This window comes from Psittacula echo (assembly GCF_963264785.1).
Source record: "Psittacula echo genome assembly, chromosome: 5".
Classification (NCBI taxonomy): Eukaryota; Metazoa; Chordata; class Aves; order Psittaciformes; family Psittacidae; genus Psittacula; species Psittacula echo.
Window position 1 is genome coordinate 11,818,324 of NC_137739.1, and position 19,605 is coordinate 11,837,928.

At 56.2% G+C, this 19,605-nt stretch overlaps 1 protein-coding gene across 1 annotated transcript; it reads right to left on the reverse strand.

Moving 5' to 3' along the window:
• Positions 1-14,738: 14,738 nt before the first annotated feature.
• On the reverse strand, positions 14,739-17,672 carry MRPL28 (mitochondrial ribosomal protein L28). The gene is made up of 5 exons (XM_080619297.1): positions 17,239-17,672; positions 16,923-17,075; positions 16,510-16,644; positions 15,750-15,836; positions 14,739-15,121 (listed from the first exon to the last, which is right to left on the reverse strand). The coding sequence occupies exons 1-5, from the start codon at positions 17,524-17,526 to the stop codon at positions 15,044-15,046; spliced, it is 741 nt and encodes a 246-aa protein (XP_080475423.1). The 5' UTR covers positions 17,527-17,672; the 3' UTR covers positions 14,739-15,043.
• Between the last annotated feature and the right edge of the window lie 1,933 nt (positions 17,673-19,605).

Genomic DNA, 19,605 nt, shown 5'->3' on the forward strand with positions numbered 1-19,605 from the left:
GCAGCCCAGCTTGGAGAGCAGGTGCTTCTCCCTGCTCCTGGCTCACCCGCCCTGGAGGGTCAGCTCTCCAGGGAGCTGGCAAAAGGTTTGTGATGAGTAAGGTCTGTTGGCCATGATTTGGCCAAAGCCTGGTGACCAGCTGGTGGCCAGTTGGATGCACGCTGCTGCGACCAGGCTCACTGACAGTGCATCTGCTCTGATGAGGTGCTTCCCAGGGATGCGGAGGGTGGTCAATGAGCATCATTTTGTATCACGCAGTTTTGGTTTATTGCGAGTCCACCTCGTGGCCCGTGGGGTTATGGTCAGCTCTGCTGGGCACGGCGAGGCTTGTGAAGACATCTCAGAAACACTCACACACCCAGACAAGCTCTGAGAATTGTTTTACCTGTGCACGTACCTGACAGGTACGGTTCAGGTCTCAACTCATCACAGTCCTTCTCCCAGCCCACAAAGTGACAACAGCAGCTGAGGTGACTGGTTTGCTGAGGTCCAAAACCCAGCCAGACCTGGGCTAGGGCCAATGGTCCTTGTGATCACATCAGGAGCTGCAGAGGGAATTCCCGTGGTGTTTTCACCCCTGATTTCTCCTGAAGAGTGGTTTTCCTCACTGCTTCATGCTTCTCAGACATTAGGTGCCCCAGATGCTTCTCTTGGAGGTGCTGTACCCTTGGAGAAGTGTTGGTTCTGAATGCTCAGGAAGGCCAGAAGCTGTTTACAGCCAGTAGTGGCTCTGGTAGCTGCCCACCAGCAGGCAGGACGGCCGTGCTCATGGCAAGTCCCAGCCTGCCAGCCAGAGCCCTCACTGCGCTCCTCTGCAGCACAACATGCTGCCCAGGACCAGGGGTGCTCCGGGGCTGGGGGACAAGCCAGCTCTTCCTGGGGGACCCCTAGTCTGTGCAGGCACTTGTGGGAGCCCCCTGCTCTTTCAGCTTGCTGGTAACACAGCCACAGACCCTCTGGGATCTCTCCATACCCCTGCTGTAACTCCAGCCTTCAGCACCCCTTTCCCAACCTCCCGTGTCCCAGCACCACCACCAAACCCTTCAGCCCCAGGTGGGGGTTGCCTTCCTTTGCAATCTCCCCTTCCTCAGAGCAACCATCCTGCACCCACCTCCCAGCCATGGCCAGCCCTCCTGGCTGAGCTCGTGGATGGGACCCCCAGGCTGCTGTGTCACCAACACCCAACCAGGGCAGCTGGGGCTTGGCACAGGCAAGTCCTGGAGCCCCTTCACCCCTGGAGACCTGCCTGAGGGCTGCACCACCTCTAGGAAAGGAGGTTTCTCTGCAGAGTTCCTCTTCCATGGTAGGAATGAGGCCACAGGAACAGAACCAGGAAAGGCTCTGCACTGATGGATGCCAGCTGAGGTCCTGATCAGCTGAGCCAAGATGCTGGGCCCAGCCCAGCAGTGTCCCTGGGGGTTACCTGCTTCCTTCTGCAGAGAAGAGCAAAAATGGGGAGATAAGTGATGATAGGAGGAGCCCTTCTGCTGCACCATCTCTGCTGTGGCTGGAGATCTGCAGACTGACTGTGGACACCCAAGTGTTAGGGTTGATGGGGCTTTGCCGGTGGGAGGATGCTGCAAGGGGGTGCAGCCTGGGGCAGGTTCTGCTGCTCCTCATTAGGGAACGGATGCTGAATGGAGCTGCAGCTGATGAGCTCAGGGTGCTCAGTGAGTGCCATTTATTCGTGCTCTTATGGAAGAGTTTCCAAACTCTTCTGCTGATGTAGCTGCCCCAGCACAAGCCCAGCCCAGGAGATCATCTTGGCGCTGACTCATCTCAAGGCTTTCTGGCACCAGCAAACAGATGTGGAGAGTACTGGTGTCATCCTGACACAGAACTGGAGAACTTGCTCACAAAATCACCATGGGATGAAACTTGAAGAAGTTGGGGGTCTCTGTCTTTGAAGGGATCTGAGACTTGCTCCACAGCCAAGGCAAACCTGATGCTGGAGGTTAGTCATGGGATTTCCCATCCCCTTCTGCCAGCACTTCTGGGACCGTCAGTGGCCGCTTTCCACTTGTGCTCACCACTTGGTACCTCTGGGTGTGAAATCCCTTGCTGCGTCTCTCCTAAAATCCCCTCCCCTTCCCATTCCAGGATGGGCAGGTGAACCACAGCACAGACAGATCCTCTCTGGGACAGAATGGCTAGGAGCAGTGAGCTAGTGTGAGCATCCCACAGTCCTCTTCTTCCCTAGCAAGGAGACAACAAGAACTGCTTATTGAAGGTGCAAGCATCAGGCCGGGCAGGTGTCCCAAACTTTGCTGTGACCTATCTTCTTCAGACACCAAGCCTTGGGCTGTCTTCCATAGAGCGATGCTGCTTCCCAGCCCTTTGGCCCCTGTCCTGATCAGGATACAGGGGGCACCGCCACCCACCCTGCTCTGCAGGCCTGGAGCCACCCTCTCCTGTCCAGCCTGCTCGTCTGCAGCCATTTCACACCACTCATGCTCTTGCCAGTGCTGTCCTTTAGCCTATACAGCTCTTCTGCCCATAGTGGAAGAAGACAGCAGCCTGATCCCTGCAGCCTCGGCCTTTCTGACCTCAGGGTGCTGGGCTCTCTGTGTCTTCTCCCAGAGGATATATTCCCTGCTTTGACTGTCCTGCTGGACGTTCTCCTACTACCGCATCTCATCTGTCAGAAGTCCTTCAGCATGCAAATGCTGGCTGGCATGGTGACTGGCCTCAGGAGAACCCATGGCTGACAAACATGAGCAAATCTGGCCTCGTGTTTTGTCCTGATCCTTTATAGTTATAACTGGCCAAAGCATGAGAAAAAGTGTGGCAGTGGATGTACAAATCTTGCCAGACCTTGGACTTAGCATCCTCCTGTAGCAGCAGCTTCCCCGGTGTGCCAAGGACATACGGAGAGCATGGCTCACAGAGGACGTTGATGTGGACTTTGGTTAGTCTTCACACGCTTCTCTGACCTTCTCAGGGTTATGAGGTGGGGTGAGTGCCCCTGATTTGGAGGTGACCATCTTGTGGGCAGCCATTTGCAGTCCACTTGAGCCTTCTCCTGCAGCAGGACGGGGAGCAGAGGTGCCTGAACGGGAGATCCATGGCTCCCTTTTCCCAGTGGTTTTTCAGATCTCCAATGCTGAACATCTTTAATTTGACCTATTTAGCTTACTCTCACATTCACCTGCTGCCCAGAGCCTGGCACCTCTGCAGCTCCTGCCATTAAACTTCTGCCTGATGAAAACGGATGATTGAGCCTGAATTATCATCCTCTGTCTCCCAGGTGCTTTGTGCTCCTTATGCGTTGGTCTGGTCTGGCAGCTCCTGTGCTGGAGGGACCTCTGGATGGACCGTACAGAGAGGAGTTTTGGGGATACCTTGGCGATGATCAGAGCAATGTGCTGAATTAGGCAGCGAGGCTTAGTGAGCCCCCATTACTCTTCAGCCTTTGGAAGAGTGGCTGCTTTCATGGGTTGCATCCACATCCCTGTCCCTTCTCCCTTGGCTCCCTTGGCGAGTCTCAGGATGGACTGCTCAGGGCCAGTGACAGCTTTGTGCTTAATCTCTCTGTATGTACATCCGATCCATGCAGAAATCTCTGAGCATTGCCCAGTTTAACCACATCCGAGGAAGACTGCCATTCTGGAGCACTCCAAGTACCTGCAAGTGAGGTGACAGCAGAAAAGCTGGACCCAGGGCTTGCATTAACAACCAAATCCCTCGGAGGCTGTTTCCGCCCTGTGTCACTCCCATCAGTGCCCCATTAGCACTACCCCAATGGCTGAATGCCCTGTGCTCACCTCAGGGAGCATCTGGAGGTGCAGTGACCCTCATCACTCAAGAGTGAGCTCCTCTCTGCTGTCCCTTGTCATGAGGACCAAACCCTGGGCAAGGCCTCCGGGTGCTTTGAAACAAATCCTTTTGGCCTCTCCATTGCTGTGTCTCCTTTCCACAGTCTTACTGAAGATCCGCTTGTCTACACCTGAGCTACTGGCCTTGGACAGCACTGAGCTACCCACAGTGAGAATAAGGTCATTTTATACTCAATGGCATCCTAGGAGGATCATGAGCTTCTGGTCAAACTAACCCCCACTGGAGGCCCTGGTGTCTTGCTTTGCAGAGTTCACTGCTTGCTCAGTCCCATCCTCACCCCATGGCCACCAGCACCCATCCAGTCATGTGTTTTACAGCCATTGTTAATCACCAGCTTAAGCCATGGGCCCAGCCTGGCTGTTTGTCCCCTCCTGCTCTGCTGTGGACCAGGTACAGGCTCCCACCCAGCCCTGACCTGGGGGAGCCCATTGCTCAGGATGGGCTATACCCAAAGCCTGAGTAGCCAGTGTCCTCTGCTCACCTGTAGCATCCGCAGCTGGCAGCCAGGATGCCACCTGGACCCATCTCAGCTTGATCTCACCAGCTCCCACCTCCTGCAGCCTGAGCACCCTGCATCAGCTGGGCCATGGCCACGTGCTCCCTGCTCGTGTCCCACCTGCCCTTTGCTGCCGTTGGTTTTCCAGTTCCTCGGCTCCAGTCTCTTGCTTCTCCAGGTTTGGAGGACGAAGTCTAACCATGCATTGCTCTCCACCTTGCCTCCCTGGCAGCACTGGCCCTTCACAGTGCAGGCAGCTCTATTCCCGCATCAGTTCTATCCCACGTCCTTGCAGGAAGGTGACTCCCTCCAATCCCAGGGAACCCTGCCAGTGCGGGATGGCCATTCTGGGGGGAGCCACCCCAGCTTCAACTCCCCATGGGAACCATCACCCCAAAACCAGGCACGGGACAAACCTGCCCTTGCAGCCCTCTGTGCCACCATCGCCCTGAGGCGAGGAGCAGGAGTCCCAGTGGAGTCCCGGCGGGGTTTTGGGGCTGGCTGGAGCTGGAACATCCCTGGGCTCTTTGTGCTCCCCCGGTGAGCGGCGCAGTGCAAATATCAGCCGGGTGCTTTGAAATGAAAATAAAACTGATACAAGTCGGGCAAATCCTCTGCCCCGGCCCCCGCTGCTGGCCCGAGCGGTGGCTCTTTCTGCTGCCGAGCCGGCTCCCGCAGTTATCAATACATTATGTATGCCGGTGTCCGTCGGCCAGAGCCTTTTGTTGATGCTGAATATGTCCTGGCCAACAAAAGTGGACTGGATTAGCCACAGTGGATTAAAAGATTTTCTTCTTGGAGTTTACCTAATAATATAACAATTGACATAGAAGGTCTCTTTGAACCCTACACGACTCTCTTATTTTACCATCTGTGAGTTTGCTTTCCATGCCGCTGATGGTGCTGGTGGTGGGAACACTGCCCTGAGCCGAATTTGTCACTGAGCAGAAGAAAGCAGCCCGTATTTGAAGGGAGGCAGCGGGAAGGGAAAGTGGCACAACTTCTGTCCTCCTGCCTTTGTCCTCGGCCCTTCTGCTGGTGGCTCACCAGGCTCACGATGCTGTGGCGTAAGGAGAGAAGAGACCCAAGGAGTGGGCTCAAGCGGTGGGGAAGCCGCCCGCTCATCTGCAATTCGAGGTGTCCAGAGGGGTCCCGACCGGAATAAGCTCCTTCATTAATCACAGATTTTGGGAGAGTTGCGGAACTGTGAGCCAACAGAGTTCACACGTCTGGATCTCAGGCGTTGGGATCCAGCCGCTGTCCCTGGTCTCCATTGCAAGATGGGTCAGGCAGCGGCGGCAGCGACACCGGGAAACATGGAGGGCAGCGGCAGCAGGGGAGGAAGGCTCCCCCCACCATCCTGCAGTACCGACACCGCTCGCCCCCTCCTCCGGCACACCCCGGCCCTTGGGCTTTGATCTCATCCGGGGGGGCTCCATTCAAAGTCTTTCATAGCAGCCTTTGGAAATACCCGTCCTCAGAAGTCGCGAGTAATGAGATGGGGAGACAGCGAGCAATTTAGGCGCCGCTCTTTCTCGCTTGCGCTTTCCTTAATCTCCATCTCCCACCCCCCCTTTTTTTCTTTTTTTCCTCTTTTTTTTTATTATTTTTTTTTGGCAAAGACTCTTCTGGAGCGGCATCGACTTTGTGTGGGATCCCCGCACCACCCGGGCCTGCCGGGGGGGCAGGAACATGGGGCTCGTGCCTCTCAGCCGGGGGCCTTTGATGAAGCTGCTTTGCGAAATTTGATTTGAAAGGCCTACGATGGCAATTTGGGGAGAATGGTGGAGCCTTTCTGCACCCGCCTCTCTTTGTCTGTCGCCCAAAGGGGGGGTTCATTGTGGGTGCCGGGGCATGGGTGGGGTGGGGCGGCGGAGGGGGCCGCGGCGCGGGAGAACAATGAACGGGAGATGGGGAGCGTTGGGATTTCTCACCTGCCCGGGTGCCTGTGGTCCGCCATGACGGGAGCAGCCGCCCTGCTTGCCGCCGTCTGGAGCACTTTTTTTATCCCCCCGACTCTTGAACCTATTTCCCTTCTTGGCAAGTGCGTGGCTGGAAGATGGGAATCTTTACTTTATATTGCAGCTTGGTCTTCCCAGCCTGATTGGCTGCGGCCAGGACCAAATGCTGGTCCTTCCATCCCATCGTCACTATGGCAACCGGCCCCGTTAGGCACCACCGATTTACTTATAATTGCTGGGTAAATAGTCAAGACAGGCCGCTTTCATCCCGCACCGAGAGATTGCTCTTCCTCATCTCCTTTTTTCTCCCTTGTTTTTTTTTTTTTAGGAGAAGGAAGCCCTAAAGAGCAGCAACACTCCAGGAAAACTCATTGAAGGCTGTTGCAGGGAGCAGTGCCTCCCTCCTGTCCAGCCTTTCCCCATCACTCCCGCTGCACAATGCCTCGATGCCGGCACCATCGTGCAGTCCTCACCAACATCCTCCTGCAAGGAGCGGCGCTGGATGGGCATGCACAATGCCCACTGGTGCAAGCGTTGGCCATGGCAGGCTCTTGCCACCAGGCTGCCAGCCATCGTTCTGCCATTTTTGGGATTTCACACCAGAGAGCAGCATGGGGCTGACCGCTCCTCCATCGCCTCTGTCCTCCTTCCCCACTGCTGCCAGCAGTGATTCATGTTCACAGCACTGGGGTTTCTGTCCAGGAACCAGCACTGCCCGGTTCTTTCCTGGTTCTGTTGGACCCACCAATGGTGCTGGCTGGGACAGGGCAGCTCGGACCTCCAGCCCTGGCCATGCTCATCCCTGCAGGCTGGGATGCTGGGGCACCCACTCTACCCTGCTGCCTTCATCCTGAGCCGCTCCTTGCTGGATCTGCAGGGCAGGGAGCCTCTCGCTACTCCTAGGGGTGTTTAATGACGATGGACAGGGCGATATGCGCAGGTATTGTTGCCAGACCTGTGAATGTGGGCCAGGATCCGTGCTCATGGCCAGGTGGGTCCCATGGGAGAGATGCAGGTGGGAGCGTGGTCCCACCAGCAGCCATCCTTGGATCCTCATGATCTGGGGATGGATGCTGCAGCCAGAGAACAGAAAACAGGTGCCCAGCCCAGCCTTGCTGGCCAGAACACCCACATGGTGCTTCTATACCCACTGGTCATCACCAGCACCAAACAGTGATGGCAGGGAAATGGGAATACAGGGGTCTTAGGGAGAATCTAAGGGCTGGAGAGATCCTGAGAAAATGGAGAGCTCACTTGCAGCAGGGTGAGAGAGGAGCAGGGTGGGTTTGAGGGAAAGGAAGCCAAGGTCATCTTCCCATTCCCTCCTCACAGCCATCCAGACGGAGGAGCCCATCAGGGCAGCTCCAGAAGCACTGGGAGACACTGCCTGAGCTCCCTGCTTTAGTGGGAGAACTGGGGGATTCCAACCCTGCTGGCTGAGGAGCAGAGAGGAGACAGAGGTGAGAATGTGAAACCAGCAAAGGATGGAGCAGCAATGAGCAGTGGGGCTAGGAGGGCTTCTGAAGGAACCGGGGGGATGAAGCAGCTGATCCTCAAACAGCCCTACCTACCTGCTCCTGGAAAGGGCAGTCTGGAGCCTGGCAGATGCAATAACAATTGTCCTTTTCACCTATTACAGGGAGAGCCAGGAAAGGGCAGGGCACTAACCCTGTGCTACCAGGAAACCAGCAGAGATGCTCCTGCAAACAGACTGTGTGGGCACCTCAGTGAATACGCCCTACCTGGGCAGCTGGGGTGGCTCGTAGAAGGAAGGCCTCTCTCCTAAGAGCGCCAGCTTGGAAGGTGCCAGCAGCAGCGTATGGGGGTGATGCACGCAGTGCAGCGCTCTTGGGTGTGCAGAGGGCTGGTGACAGTGCTGCCACTGAAGGCCTTCAGGGACAGGGAGCTGGCCTGCTCTGGGATCTGCAAGGCACGGGGTGTGGGCTCAGGACCCCGGGGACCAGGATCCTGTCCAGCTGCAGGTCCCAGCACACTCTGGTCCTGCTGGGGCTGCACTCCCACATGCTCTTTCTCTCTTTTAAAGGCACTTCCTCTGTGAAGCGCTTTGGGACTCATCTGAAAGGGGGTCGCTCCCCTCCCGATGAATACAGGCTGGTACCCAGCCAGCCCCGCTCCAGCAACAGGAGCTTTGCAGCTGGGGACCCGGCACAGGCACCAAGGCCATGGAGCCCTGCGAGCATCCTCCCATGGCGGTTCCCATGGCAACTCCCTGGCTCACAGGCTCTCAGCCCGCACAGCTGTAGCCGCAGGATGGCTTTAGCCACATGCAGCACCTACCAGCACTGCTCCTGTGCCAGGGTCTCATCACCTTCTGCCCTTTGCTCCCATCACTGCTGTCCCCTCCTGCCACCCAGCACCTCCTGTCCCTCCTCAAGGGACCCATCATCTTGCTCCCCACTGCAGAGAGCGGCTCCAGAAAGTCACCCCAACCAAAGCACCTTTCCTAGGGCCCTGCGAAGGCCTTAATTCTCCTTTTCCTGCAGCGTATCATGCAGAAAACAAGGAATAACTGATAACAGGTGAGCGGAACAGCATTCACAGAGGAGAAGTAAGCTAAGCAGGACAAGTGGGTCTGTGTATAGGAGATTTCCCTCCTCTGCACTTCAGCAGGTCCTGGCTCTGCACATCCCGGGACTGCCTGGCTGGGCAGGAGCCTGCTAGCCTGTGCCTGCGTCCAAGGAGATTTCCCCAGTTTTTGGTGCTGGTGCCCAGCTCCAGTCTCATGCTTCAAAACCAATGGTACAGGACTGCTGTGAAAAGGAAAGGCAACAGCTAATGATTTGTAGAGAAAAAGCCTTGCAGCAAGACCTGAAGCTCGATGCCAAATAGACCGAGAGGCTACAGTGTGAGAAAGAGGAGAAAATATCATGTACAGCTCTGGGAGCCGGGGCATGAGGAGGCTCAATTCCCAGAGCTGGAGCAAGGCCGCTTAAAGTTAGGAGTAAAGACTTCCCACCACTTGAAACCTCCTAAATCCATGCATGGCTTTTGGGATGCAGGATTTAACCAATCTCAGGTCCTCAATCAGCCTTAGAAGATGAGGGACAACATCCTAAGGAACAAAACAAGTGGACGCACAGATGGCAATGGGCTACCAGGGCAGAGTCACCCCACATCCTGCCGGGAAGGTGAGACTCAGCTGGGAAGGTCCATCTGGGTCTCACAACATGTTCAGAAGGGGTCTGTGTAAGGGATCTCAATCAAATTAAGGTGCTTTGGAATGAGCGTGCAAGTCCCTGTGTGAATAAATACCTGGATAAAGCAGGAAGTGATGCGAAGGTGCAGGGCAGCCCCCAAGGTCACCTGCACAGCCCCACCATTCCTCCAGCATCTGGGAGAAGGGAGGTGATTGGGTTTGCTGACGATACCTGTTGATCAGGGTGAGAAGATGAGGGCTGGGTAGGAAGAGCTGCAAAAGCATCTTACAGGACTGCCTGGAGGATTGAACAGCAGGCAGAGATCAGCCTTTATAAAGGCACAGAGGGAAAATCCAGCCTGACTGCACAGCAGCAAGCTGTGCTCACAGAAAGGAGCAGCCTCCTTGGGTGAATAACCCAGTGATAGCCAGGAGACAACAGCACAGTGCTGACAGCTCTGACTGGTGAGGATGCAGCTCCATGAAAAGCCTGCTCCATCCATCATACTGGCCCTGGGCTGCTTCAGACCCTGACATCGTCCCAGGGACGAGCTTTGCTGGTCCGACCCCATCCATGCCAGGAGTGTTACTGGAGAAACCCACTTTGTGGCTGCTCCCTTTTCCCTAATGTCTCGCCCTCCACATGCTCCCTCCACCACCTTTCTCCCAGCCAGGGACACACAACCCTGGGGGCACCAGATCCTGCGAGGACCTTCTTTGAGCAGCCACATCCTTGGTACCTGGAGGCCCTGTGAGCACAGCCCCTGTCTCGGCAATGCCAGCTCCTGTGTTTTCAGGGTGTTCTGGCTGGCCTGAACCAGCACCATTTTCAGCGTTACCATGGCGATGGGTGCCTGGGAAATGTGTGTGATGGAGACACACAAAAGGCAGAGTCCAGCCAGGGAAAGGTGCCCGTGACCACTCTCAGCTGGCATGGCTGCCCCTCGTACCCACCGCCTTCATCTTGCAGCCAAGGAGCCCCATCAGAACCCACAGCATGCAGCAGGAGCTGAGGATGGAGGTAACTCCACAAGCCTGTGTTCCATGTGCACTCCTGGTCCAGCACCCTCCGTCCAGCTCAGCCCAGGCTGCAGCAGGAGCATGCCGGGGGGTAGATGCTTTTGGCAATTAGTGCCTTTGCATATGTCGATTTTATGAGTTGTGGTTTTGTTTCTTATGACTCCTTACTGTAAAGACCGAGCTCCCGCACAGATCTGCCTGTGGCTGTCTCCTTGGAGCCAAGCTCCAGCCAGGATCCTGTGGCTGGTCTCACCCACTGCCCTGTGAGCCATGTGTCCTGCCCGCAGTGAGCCTCAGGACATCCTCAGGCCACCAGTCTGCTGTGACACAGCTCCTCCATCTCCCACCTCATCCCCTCCAGGGCTGGTGCAGCCGGCCAGGACGAGCAGAGCATCAGGAACCAGCAGGACCAGGACACCCAGCAGTCACTCACGGAGAGCTGCCAGGGCTCTCCTTCTGCTGGGCACCCAAGGCAGCAGCCCCAGGATCCCCCAGGGATGCTCAGGTTTTTTGCTGCTGCTCCAGTTCGCTGGGCTCCTGGTGATCCAGTGTGTGGCCAAGGGCTCCATCCCACCATCCCTGCCTGCAGCCACTTCTCCTGGAGGTGATGACGGTGCCTGAGACACTTGCTCAGGTGGATGGGAGAGAGCACAGCCTATGGCTGAAGAAGGAGCTTCAGGCAGGACGGAGACCATACCCCAGAGAAGGGAGAGAATACAGATGTTTAGACATCCCCTCCTCCTGCTCAGACAGGGCCCTTCCCCTCCAGCCAGAACTTGTTCTTCTCCAGTTCATTACTCATTCCCCTGCTCCAGCTGACGGCTGTTTTGCACGGAGCCTCTCAAGGTGGAGTAGCGACTAGAACTGCATCAGAGAAAGCGTGAGGTTGGGAGGACCTCTGGAGGTCTCCAGCCCAACCTCCTGCTCCAAGGAGGGCTGGCTGCAGAGCTGGAGTGGCTCACCCAGGACCTTCCCCTTCCTTTTGAAAGCCTCCAAGGAAGGATATGTCACTGCCTCTCCAGACCTGTCCAGGGCTGTACCACCCTCCCATGGAAGGAGTTTTCCTTACATCCAATCACATCACTACTCATGGCCTCCTGCCCTTCCCTGTGTGCCTCTGGGATGAGCCTGGCTCTATCTTGATCCCCAAAATTCAGAATGGCTTTGTCCACAAAACCTGGGAAACTGCCACGGCTGGAGATCCCCCTCCCACTGACTGGTCCTGGGCTGCAGCACCCTCATGGCCAGCCTGAACCTGCGGTTTGTGGCCATGCCCATTCCTTGGTTCATCTGCCACAGCCACCCCTGCTCCTCTGAAACACCAACCAACCCTCCTGGGACAGCATCACCCCTCACCAAGCTGCACTGCTGCGGGTGGGTGACACTGCTCCATGGCATGCTCCAGCCCTTGTCTGTGCTCATGGATGTGCTGCTGGGCAGTGCTTGTCTGCAACAGCCAAGGGAAGACTTGGGTGAAAGCTTCCGGCAGTGCTTGGTTGGGTTTGTGTGACTGGCCCTGTTCTCCTGCCCCATCAGAAGTCCTCTCAGCACTGGCTGCAGTCTTGCACAGGCAAACAAAGCCACTGAGTGATTCCCTACCCATGGCAGGGGGTTGGAACAGGTTGATCTTAGGGTCCTTTCCAACCCAAACCATTCTGTGATTCCATGATTCTACAATCCAGGTGCCAGCCAGCAGCCACCTTGCCCAGGAAGTACACCAGCAGATCCGCACAGACCCCTTGGCACTCTTGCCAAGACCACTTTCCCCTGTTCCCCCTTCCAAGCAGTCTCCGCTGCTACCCCAGCCTTACATTCAGCTGCCGAACCCAAGGTGACCCTGCGCAGGGCTCTGGCAGCTTGACGGTGGCTGTCCCGTCCTTGCTCCCAGCCTGCTGGTGGTATTTGCACACTGCAGCGGTGCTCAGCACCCTCAGGCCAGAAGCAGGAGCCTGAGGCAGTGCCTAGGTCTGAGCTGTGCTGGGCGGCCAAGCCCTTCCCCATGTCCACCGGTGGGTATGCAGCCTCAAGATGATGGCCCCAGTTTGTATTCGTGGGTCTGTGGCTTCCCAGGAACACGTTATCATGGCAAACTACAAGCTCCTTCAATTGCCTTTGCTGGGGCAGGGGCAGTGAAAGAACCTGATACCTGCCAGACTGAGCTGACCTGGACAGGTAAACACCGCCACTGCACAAGCAGAATCACGTGCTCTGTGTGTGGTCAGAGTTGCAAATGAAGGGGCACGCAACCAGCAAAGGTCTAACACCAGGCCCTGAGCTATTACTTCATCTCCTCGTGGTGAGCTAGCAGGTGGTATCATAGCCCAAACTACCCCAAATGCTGCACAGGTGCTCCCTCCCCACCTCGAGTCATTTGCAGCTCTGCCTACAGAAGGGCAACCAGCCCTGCTTTCAACTCTGCTTCCTCTGAAGCTGCAGCACTCCTGCTCCAAAGCAGAGTTTCCTGTTTTCCTGAAGTCAGTAGAGAATCTCCATGAGAGTGTGTCCTTGGGGGAAGCTCCCAGCCACATCCAACATAGGTGTAGGGAAAGGAGCAAGGGGAAGGTTTCTCATCAAAGGCAGGATGAGAGAATGGAGGGCTCAGAGTCAGAAGTCAGGATTAACCACATCCCCAGTAGTTTACCCATGGAAACACTCCTGCAGCTCCTGCAGCAGTGGGATAGGAGCTCCCCTCAGGCCTGGCCAAAAGCTCCTGCTACCCTTGTCACCCACCAGACCTTCCCAAGGCAGCAGATCCTACACACTGGGCATGCACAGCGAGCAGCGCCACAGAAGAGCCCACTGCAAGGACAGGCAGTAAAGCAGTGCAGCTGGGGAGGACGTGCAGCCAGAGCCCTCCCCTTACAGCACCACACAACTGTAAGATGATTTTATATAACTGAACCTACTGGTTTCAGTTAGAAACCTACTGGTTTCAGTTAGAGAAGCAGCTGCTAATGGCCCACTCAGCCATCTCAAACAGCCCCTCACTGCTGAGGAGCTGAGGCACTGGGATCCCCGTGAGGGCTGAAAGCAGGATCCAGGCAGGTGCCCACCACGCTCCACCATAGCCCAAGAGGCCAGACCCCGCAAAGCTACTCGAGGGGGGTCAGGACAGAGCCAGGGTCTGGAGCTTTGCTCAGAGCTGCATTAAAATGCATGAGCTGTGCTGGCCTAATGATGAACAGAGCTGTCAAACCAGGAGCTTGTCCCAGCTAATTATCTCTAACGAGGGCAGAGTGTCAGCATCCCCAAGGAGCTGGGCAGCAGCTTCCCTCTCAGCTCAGTTGCAGAAGAGGGAAAAAGATAAGCAAACGTCCTTGTGCTGGCCTAGCTACAAAATCACTCATTAGCAAATGCAACCTTCTGTGCCAGTTTGCTCCTGAGAACCTGGACTTGCTGGAGCAGAGATACCGGCAGGCTGGAAACACCCCAGCTTTTGCCACCCAACCCATCCCGTGGCGCTGAGCCTCCTGCACCCATGCAGAGACAGCACAGCCCCTGATCAACCAGCCCTACCAGTCAGGGGCTGCACAGCTCTGCCGCACTCACCCTGGGGGTCAAATACCCCTTGCGAGGGCTCCAACCCATTCCCTGGCCCAGAAAGCAGCAGTGAAGTCTGGTCTTCAGGAAATGCCATCATTTAGATGGCGTTCACCTCACCACCCCCCTCATCCCAGGTCTGTGCCTCCCCAGCAACCACCTATCCCCCGAATCTTTAAGGCAGACATTAAGGCACTGTGAATTTCCTCTCCCTGGTCCTACTCCATCCCAGTGCAGAGGGGCCAGCCACACACTGCTCTATAAGCCCAGCCTCTCTCTCCTCATGGGTCCTGCAAGCTCTGGGCTTGTGCCTTACCTCTGAGCTGAACAAAAATGGAAGAGAGACCTTTTTCTCCATCCAGAAACATACTCAGGACCACGAAGTTTACAGATGACACCCGTAATACACAGTGCTGTTCATTAGCATGTAATTATGGCAAATGCTTTTACAATCCTTTATTGCCAGACAGGAGCAAAGGCTTGAGCACCCACTTCAGCTGCATTTTTACAGAATGAAAGATTTAAAAGTCACCAACTTCAAACAGGAACAGCCTTGGCCTCCTTGGGACCAAGGCGTCAGAGTGGCCAGCGGCTGGGGCTGGGGAGCTCAGCCCCACTGCTTGAGGTAGGGACTTGGGGTCTCTGCTGCAGAAGGCTGGGGATTGATCTATGTTACACCACCACTGTGTCTCCCTGTCCCTGCTAGAACACACTAACGAGCCATAAGTATCAGAGAAAAGTTTACTGATACTCCCAAAATACATATTTCATTTTACATCATGATCAAACTCTCAACAGCAGCCAACCACTTGCAAAGGCAGGGCCACATTAAGTCAATCTTAACAGGAACACTTTCAGAGGCCACAGGAACGGTTCCTCATGAGTTTATGCTGTTGTTAGGCTTCAGTAACTGCAACATGCTCCTGGGCACGCTCTTCATGTGACCTCTTCCACACAAGCGTGGTTCAGACTGAAGACTCACCAAACCCCATAGCTTGATCTGCAGCAGGGGTTTTGCTCCACAGGTTTCTTCTACTGCTTCTTCTCTGTCTGTTCTTTAAGCTGGTTGACGAGCTCTTCAGCATACACCTTAAAGAGCGGGACAGGGTCCTGAAACAAGGCAGAGAATAAGCCACTTACAAGGAGTGAACCTGCACAGCAGCAAGGGGTGCAGCCTGCTGCAGAGCCCCAGGAGGCACTGCTGTGGGAGTGCCAACAGTTAACACCAGAGCAAGACACAGTCAGGTATTTTTCAGTGGCTTAAGGCAACCTGCTACTTCCCCAGAGATATCTGCCCTCTGTAACCTCCCCTCACAGATGACAGGCATCTGTGTGGGACATTCATCAGCTCTGCCCCCTTCTGCCTGCAGATGGGAATCAGCAGCAGTACCCAGGGATCCCTTTCCTTCTAAAACTGCTTCCCTCCCTCCTCACATTGCCCTCAATCACAGCTGTACTAAAGCATGTTGGGTGAACACACCCCTTGAAGAAGCTGCAGCCCCACGGGACTCAGGGTCCAGCACCACCTCATACAGTCAGTGCTTCTGACCTTTTTGTTCCTGCTGCAGGCAAAAGGGGAGCCAACAGATCTGGGGGAAATGTTGCCATGAGAAGCTCATGTGACTGCTCAGGAGTTTCGCATCATCGCTCAGGAGTGCTCAGGCTGTTCAGATCAGGTGGACATGCAGCCTGAGGCAGCTGAGGCACCTCGGTGCCAAGCACTGCCTCAGGAACTCACCTTTTTTTCTAGGAGCCTCTGTTTTTCTATTGCTTCTTCTAAACTCAAGCCGACCCATTCAGCTTCCTCTTCTGGGATTACAAATTCCTGTGATAAAGGAGGTGGTACAGTCTTTCCAGATGACTGAGATGCAAATCCTCTCTATGCTCACCTCTCACAAACATTGCAATCCAGCAGGAGCATTACTATGGATAACTCCTGAAACACCCTTCCCTCATTGCTGGCAACTGAAGTCCACTTCCTATCTCTCCTTGTCCTGCAGCACAAGTCCTGCTTTCTCCAACCAGTCATGGCCGCTGCTGTGCCTCCCCTTTGTGTAGTCCTGAGGCTGTTTCTCAGCACAACTCCATGGACTGTGGATGCTCCTATGGAGGTGTTTCTATGCTGGCAGCCACCACCAGCTGCACAACACTAAACTGCACACAGGAGCTGTGGTCTCCTCGCTGCAGCAGCACTACAAATTCTTGCTGCTGTTAGTAGTGCTGGCACCAACCAGTGCTTATTGCAGACCCTCACTGAGCTCAATCACAGCAAACACACAGGCTTGCCTTCCCAAGTAATTGTACAGAAATTGGCAGCCCCCAGAGACATAAAAAGCCTGATAAATCGTGCTTATGCCTTCTTTGGCCATACCCTTAAATCTGAACACAGAAGTGTTAACACTGGTCTATGCTGGGACAGGGTGATTAGATTATCAAAGCGGACAACCCGCAAACACCACTGCAGACACCAGGGCAGGAACTGCAGGTCAGGCCCCCACCTTGTACTTGTTATAGATGGCCTCTCTCTTGGCTGGATCATCGGGATGCAGTTTAGGATCCCGCCGTGCGAGTCGCAGCAGCATCGTTCGCTTCAAATCCATCCCGAGCTTCGAGCACATATCAGCTTTTGGGGTCTGGAGAAATAAAGTCAGATGTAAATCGCACCAGAAGTCTAACTGCTAAAGAACACTCGAGTCTATCAGCACATAGACAACACTGGTGGTTTATCCGCGCACTATAGAGGCTTTCAGGACATGCATTATGAAACTGAAAATAATCCCTTAGGATTGTCCTGGAGCTAATCTGATCATGGTTCTGACCTTTAACACCAAGTCAAGGGGTCATCAAAGGCTGGAAGCTTTTGACGTGCACTAACACATTAACAGCAGATGCCTGCAGTGCAGCGCGGTACCTTGAGGATGTAGAAGTCAAAGCCGTAGGCCTCGTCGATGAGGTCCAGGGTGCGCATGGTGACGGTGATGGTCAGCGTGGCGTCCAGGATTTCGCTGTAGAACTGCCGCTCGAAGAGCTGCGGCTTCCAGATCTTGGGCAGCCTAGTGGAGAGCTGGGCAGAGACCGGGGTCAGCATCCGGGGCCGCCGCCTTCCCCGGGGGGCTGCGCCAGGGCCGGGTGTGCGGCGGTCCCGCCCCATCGTCCCCAGCCCCCGTAACTGCCCCCGCTGCCCTCCGGTGGCACCGGCGCAGGGCCCGGCCCGCCGCAGCGCTCACCTTGTCATTGCGCGCGTAGCGGAAGCCGCGGATCCAGCCCTCCCCGCCCCAGAGCCCCTCGTGCGCCGCGCGCGGCAGGTACACGGGCACGGGCACGTCCTGCACACGCTCCCACTGCCCGGTGCGCGGGTTGCGGCGGCTGCGCAGCCCGTGCGGCCGCCAGTGCACGGGGGTGGGGGGGGTCTCGTCCCGCAGCTCCCGCAGGTAGTGCTGCGGCAGCCGCGCGCAGATCCCCTCCCGCAGCCGCAGCTCCGGCCACAGCCGCGGCGGGAACCGGTGCAGCGGCATCGCTCCCCTGCGCTGCTTCCGCTCCCGGCGCGCACCGCGCCCGGAACCGGCGCCGCCGTCACCGCCGCGCAGCGGCTGGCGCGGATGGGGCTGCAGGGGAGAGGAGGGCGACGGCGGCCGGCAGGGGCCGCGCCGCGCCCGCGTTTCGCCCGCACGGTGACAGCGCGGCGGTGCCCTCAAATAGCTTTATTGGATTATAAAACTGTAAGCGTTAAAATCCACAGTATAAAATAATCACAGGTAGTAACAGCAAAGGAAATAAACCCAACAAACCTGTTCCTTCCCCAGGAATTCGCTCAGAGCTTACCCCAGATAATGAACACCACCGCCACCGAATGCAACCTTGTGCCAGGGCAGCAGGAGGCATAGAGCAGAACGTCCACGATCAACACAAACTAAACAATCACGGTAGCGGGATTTCTCGCCCCAAAGGCCCGGTGAGGAATTATTATTGCTTTCTCCGGTAACGGGCAGCCCGGCACGGAGGGCACGGCTGATGGAGCGGCGGGAGCTCCTGGCACGGTACTGGGGCTGCAACGCCACTGTGCAAACCAAAACGGGGGGAAAAGTGCCTTGAAGTGATAAAGAGTTCGAGAAGCCCTGAGGGCCCCATGTCCCTCAGCCCAGTCCCATCCTGCTAGCACGGATGGCGGCAGCAAAGGGAAACGCGGGACACGGGTGATGGGACAACATCGCTGGGTTCAGGCGAGTGCCCTTCACCTGCTTAGGAAGCCAGAGCTTGAAGAGGAGGGGAGGCAGAGGGTAAAGTGCAGAGCTGAGCAGGAAGTTGGCTGCTCTTCAAAGCAAAGAAAGAATCCCGAGGAGGCAAATCCTTCATAAATAGCTCTTTCCTCCATAGACCCACCTGAGCAGGGGCTCCCAGCAGTTTACACCCAGCTGACTACAGCTAGAATCAACCAGCAAGGAACAGTGTATTTGAGCTCTATCTATAGGATATGGATGGGCAAAGCCAGCTTTCCTGGTTGCTAAGCTTCTGCCCTTGCCTTCTGATGTCTACATGCCCTTTAGTAAGGCTAAGGTGAGACAGACACTGCAAAGGAGACCGTAGGCATCTGGGGAGCCCATGGCAAAGCTCCTGGCTGGGGCAGGACGCTGCCAGTGGCCTCAGATCGACTGTGATCCTGCAGCACATCCAGCCTCCCAGGCACAGCAGGCTGTAGGAGCAGGGAGTGCGCAACTCAGACCCCATCCTGGACCACACAGGCTGCCCCAGGCAGAGCTGCGCACACGCCAAACCCACAAAAGGGAGGAAGACTGTAAATACCTGAACACCGAGGAAGGAAGGGCACAGTGCAGCAGCCCGGCTCCTTCTAGCTGAGCTGAAGGCTAAAGTTAACTTGGACTGAACCCTGCACTGCTGCAGGTTTCACAGCTCTGGGTGAGATGCTGCTGATGCTTCTTGCATGTCCCCACCTTGCTTTTTTCACATTCCTGCTAAGTCTGACCCTGAATCCAGGGCACAAGTCCCAGCCTTGTTCTTCGTCTCCCCAGAACCAGGACTAGGTAAGAGCAGCACTGCCCGTTCCATGGCGAGAGAGGCTCCAGACGCCTGTGGAGATGGCAGCCAAGGGCCCAGTACACACCGGGATCAGCTTCCTCCCCACCAGCACCAAGGGCATGCAGCAGTATTTGCCCCCCAGGTCAGAAGGAACCCATCTTTCTTGGGTTCAAATGCTGACTGCAGGACAGCAAGGGAAATCCCTGCCCCACAGCCCTCTGCTAGGAAAGGGGGTGCAGCTCAGTGCAGGCTAAGCCCAAGCCTCATGGATGCAGCAGGAGGGGAAGAAGGGTTGGCGATTTCCCCCAGGGCCATGGGGAGGTGCAGGACAGGCTATTCCTTGATGTAGAATCACAAAGAGCCTGCCCCATCCCAGCAGGAAAGCAGAGGTGGCCTCAAGCTTGCCCTCACAAGACAAGCCCACCATCTCCATCTTTAAACCTGATGCACGCTGCGCCCTCCCAGCCAGTGACCAAGCACGTGAGAGGATTGCTGACGTGCGAGAGAGGGGCAGCCCAGGCCAAGAGCAACCTCAGCAGCCTCCACCTCTGCCACCAGGA

What these genes read in the sequence shown, in the direction of transcription:
- MRPL28 (XM_080619297.1), bottom strand. Translation starts at nt 17,526, where the DNA reads ATGCCGCTGCACCGGTTCCCGCCGCGGCTGTGGCCGGAGCTGCGGCTG. An exon ending in GCTACGCGCGCAATGACAAG is followed by an intron (nt 17,076 to 17,238) that starts GTGAGCGCTGCG and finishes GTCTCTGCCCAG; the next exon opens with CTCTCCACTAGGCTGCCCAA. An exon ending in TTGACTTCTACATCCTCAAG is followed by an intron (nt 16,645 to 16,922) that starts GTACCGCGCTGC and finishes TTATTTCTCCAG; the next exon opens with ACCCCAAAAGCTGATATGTG.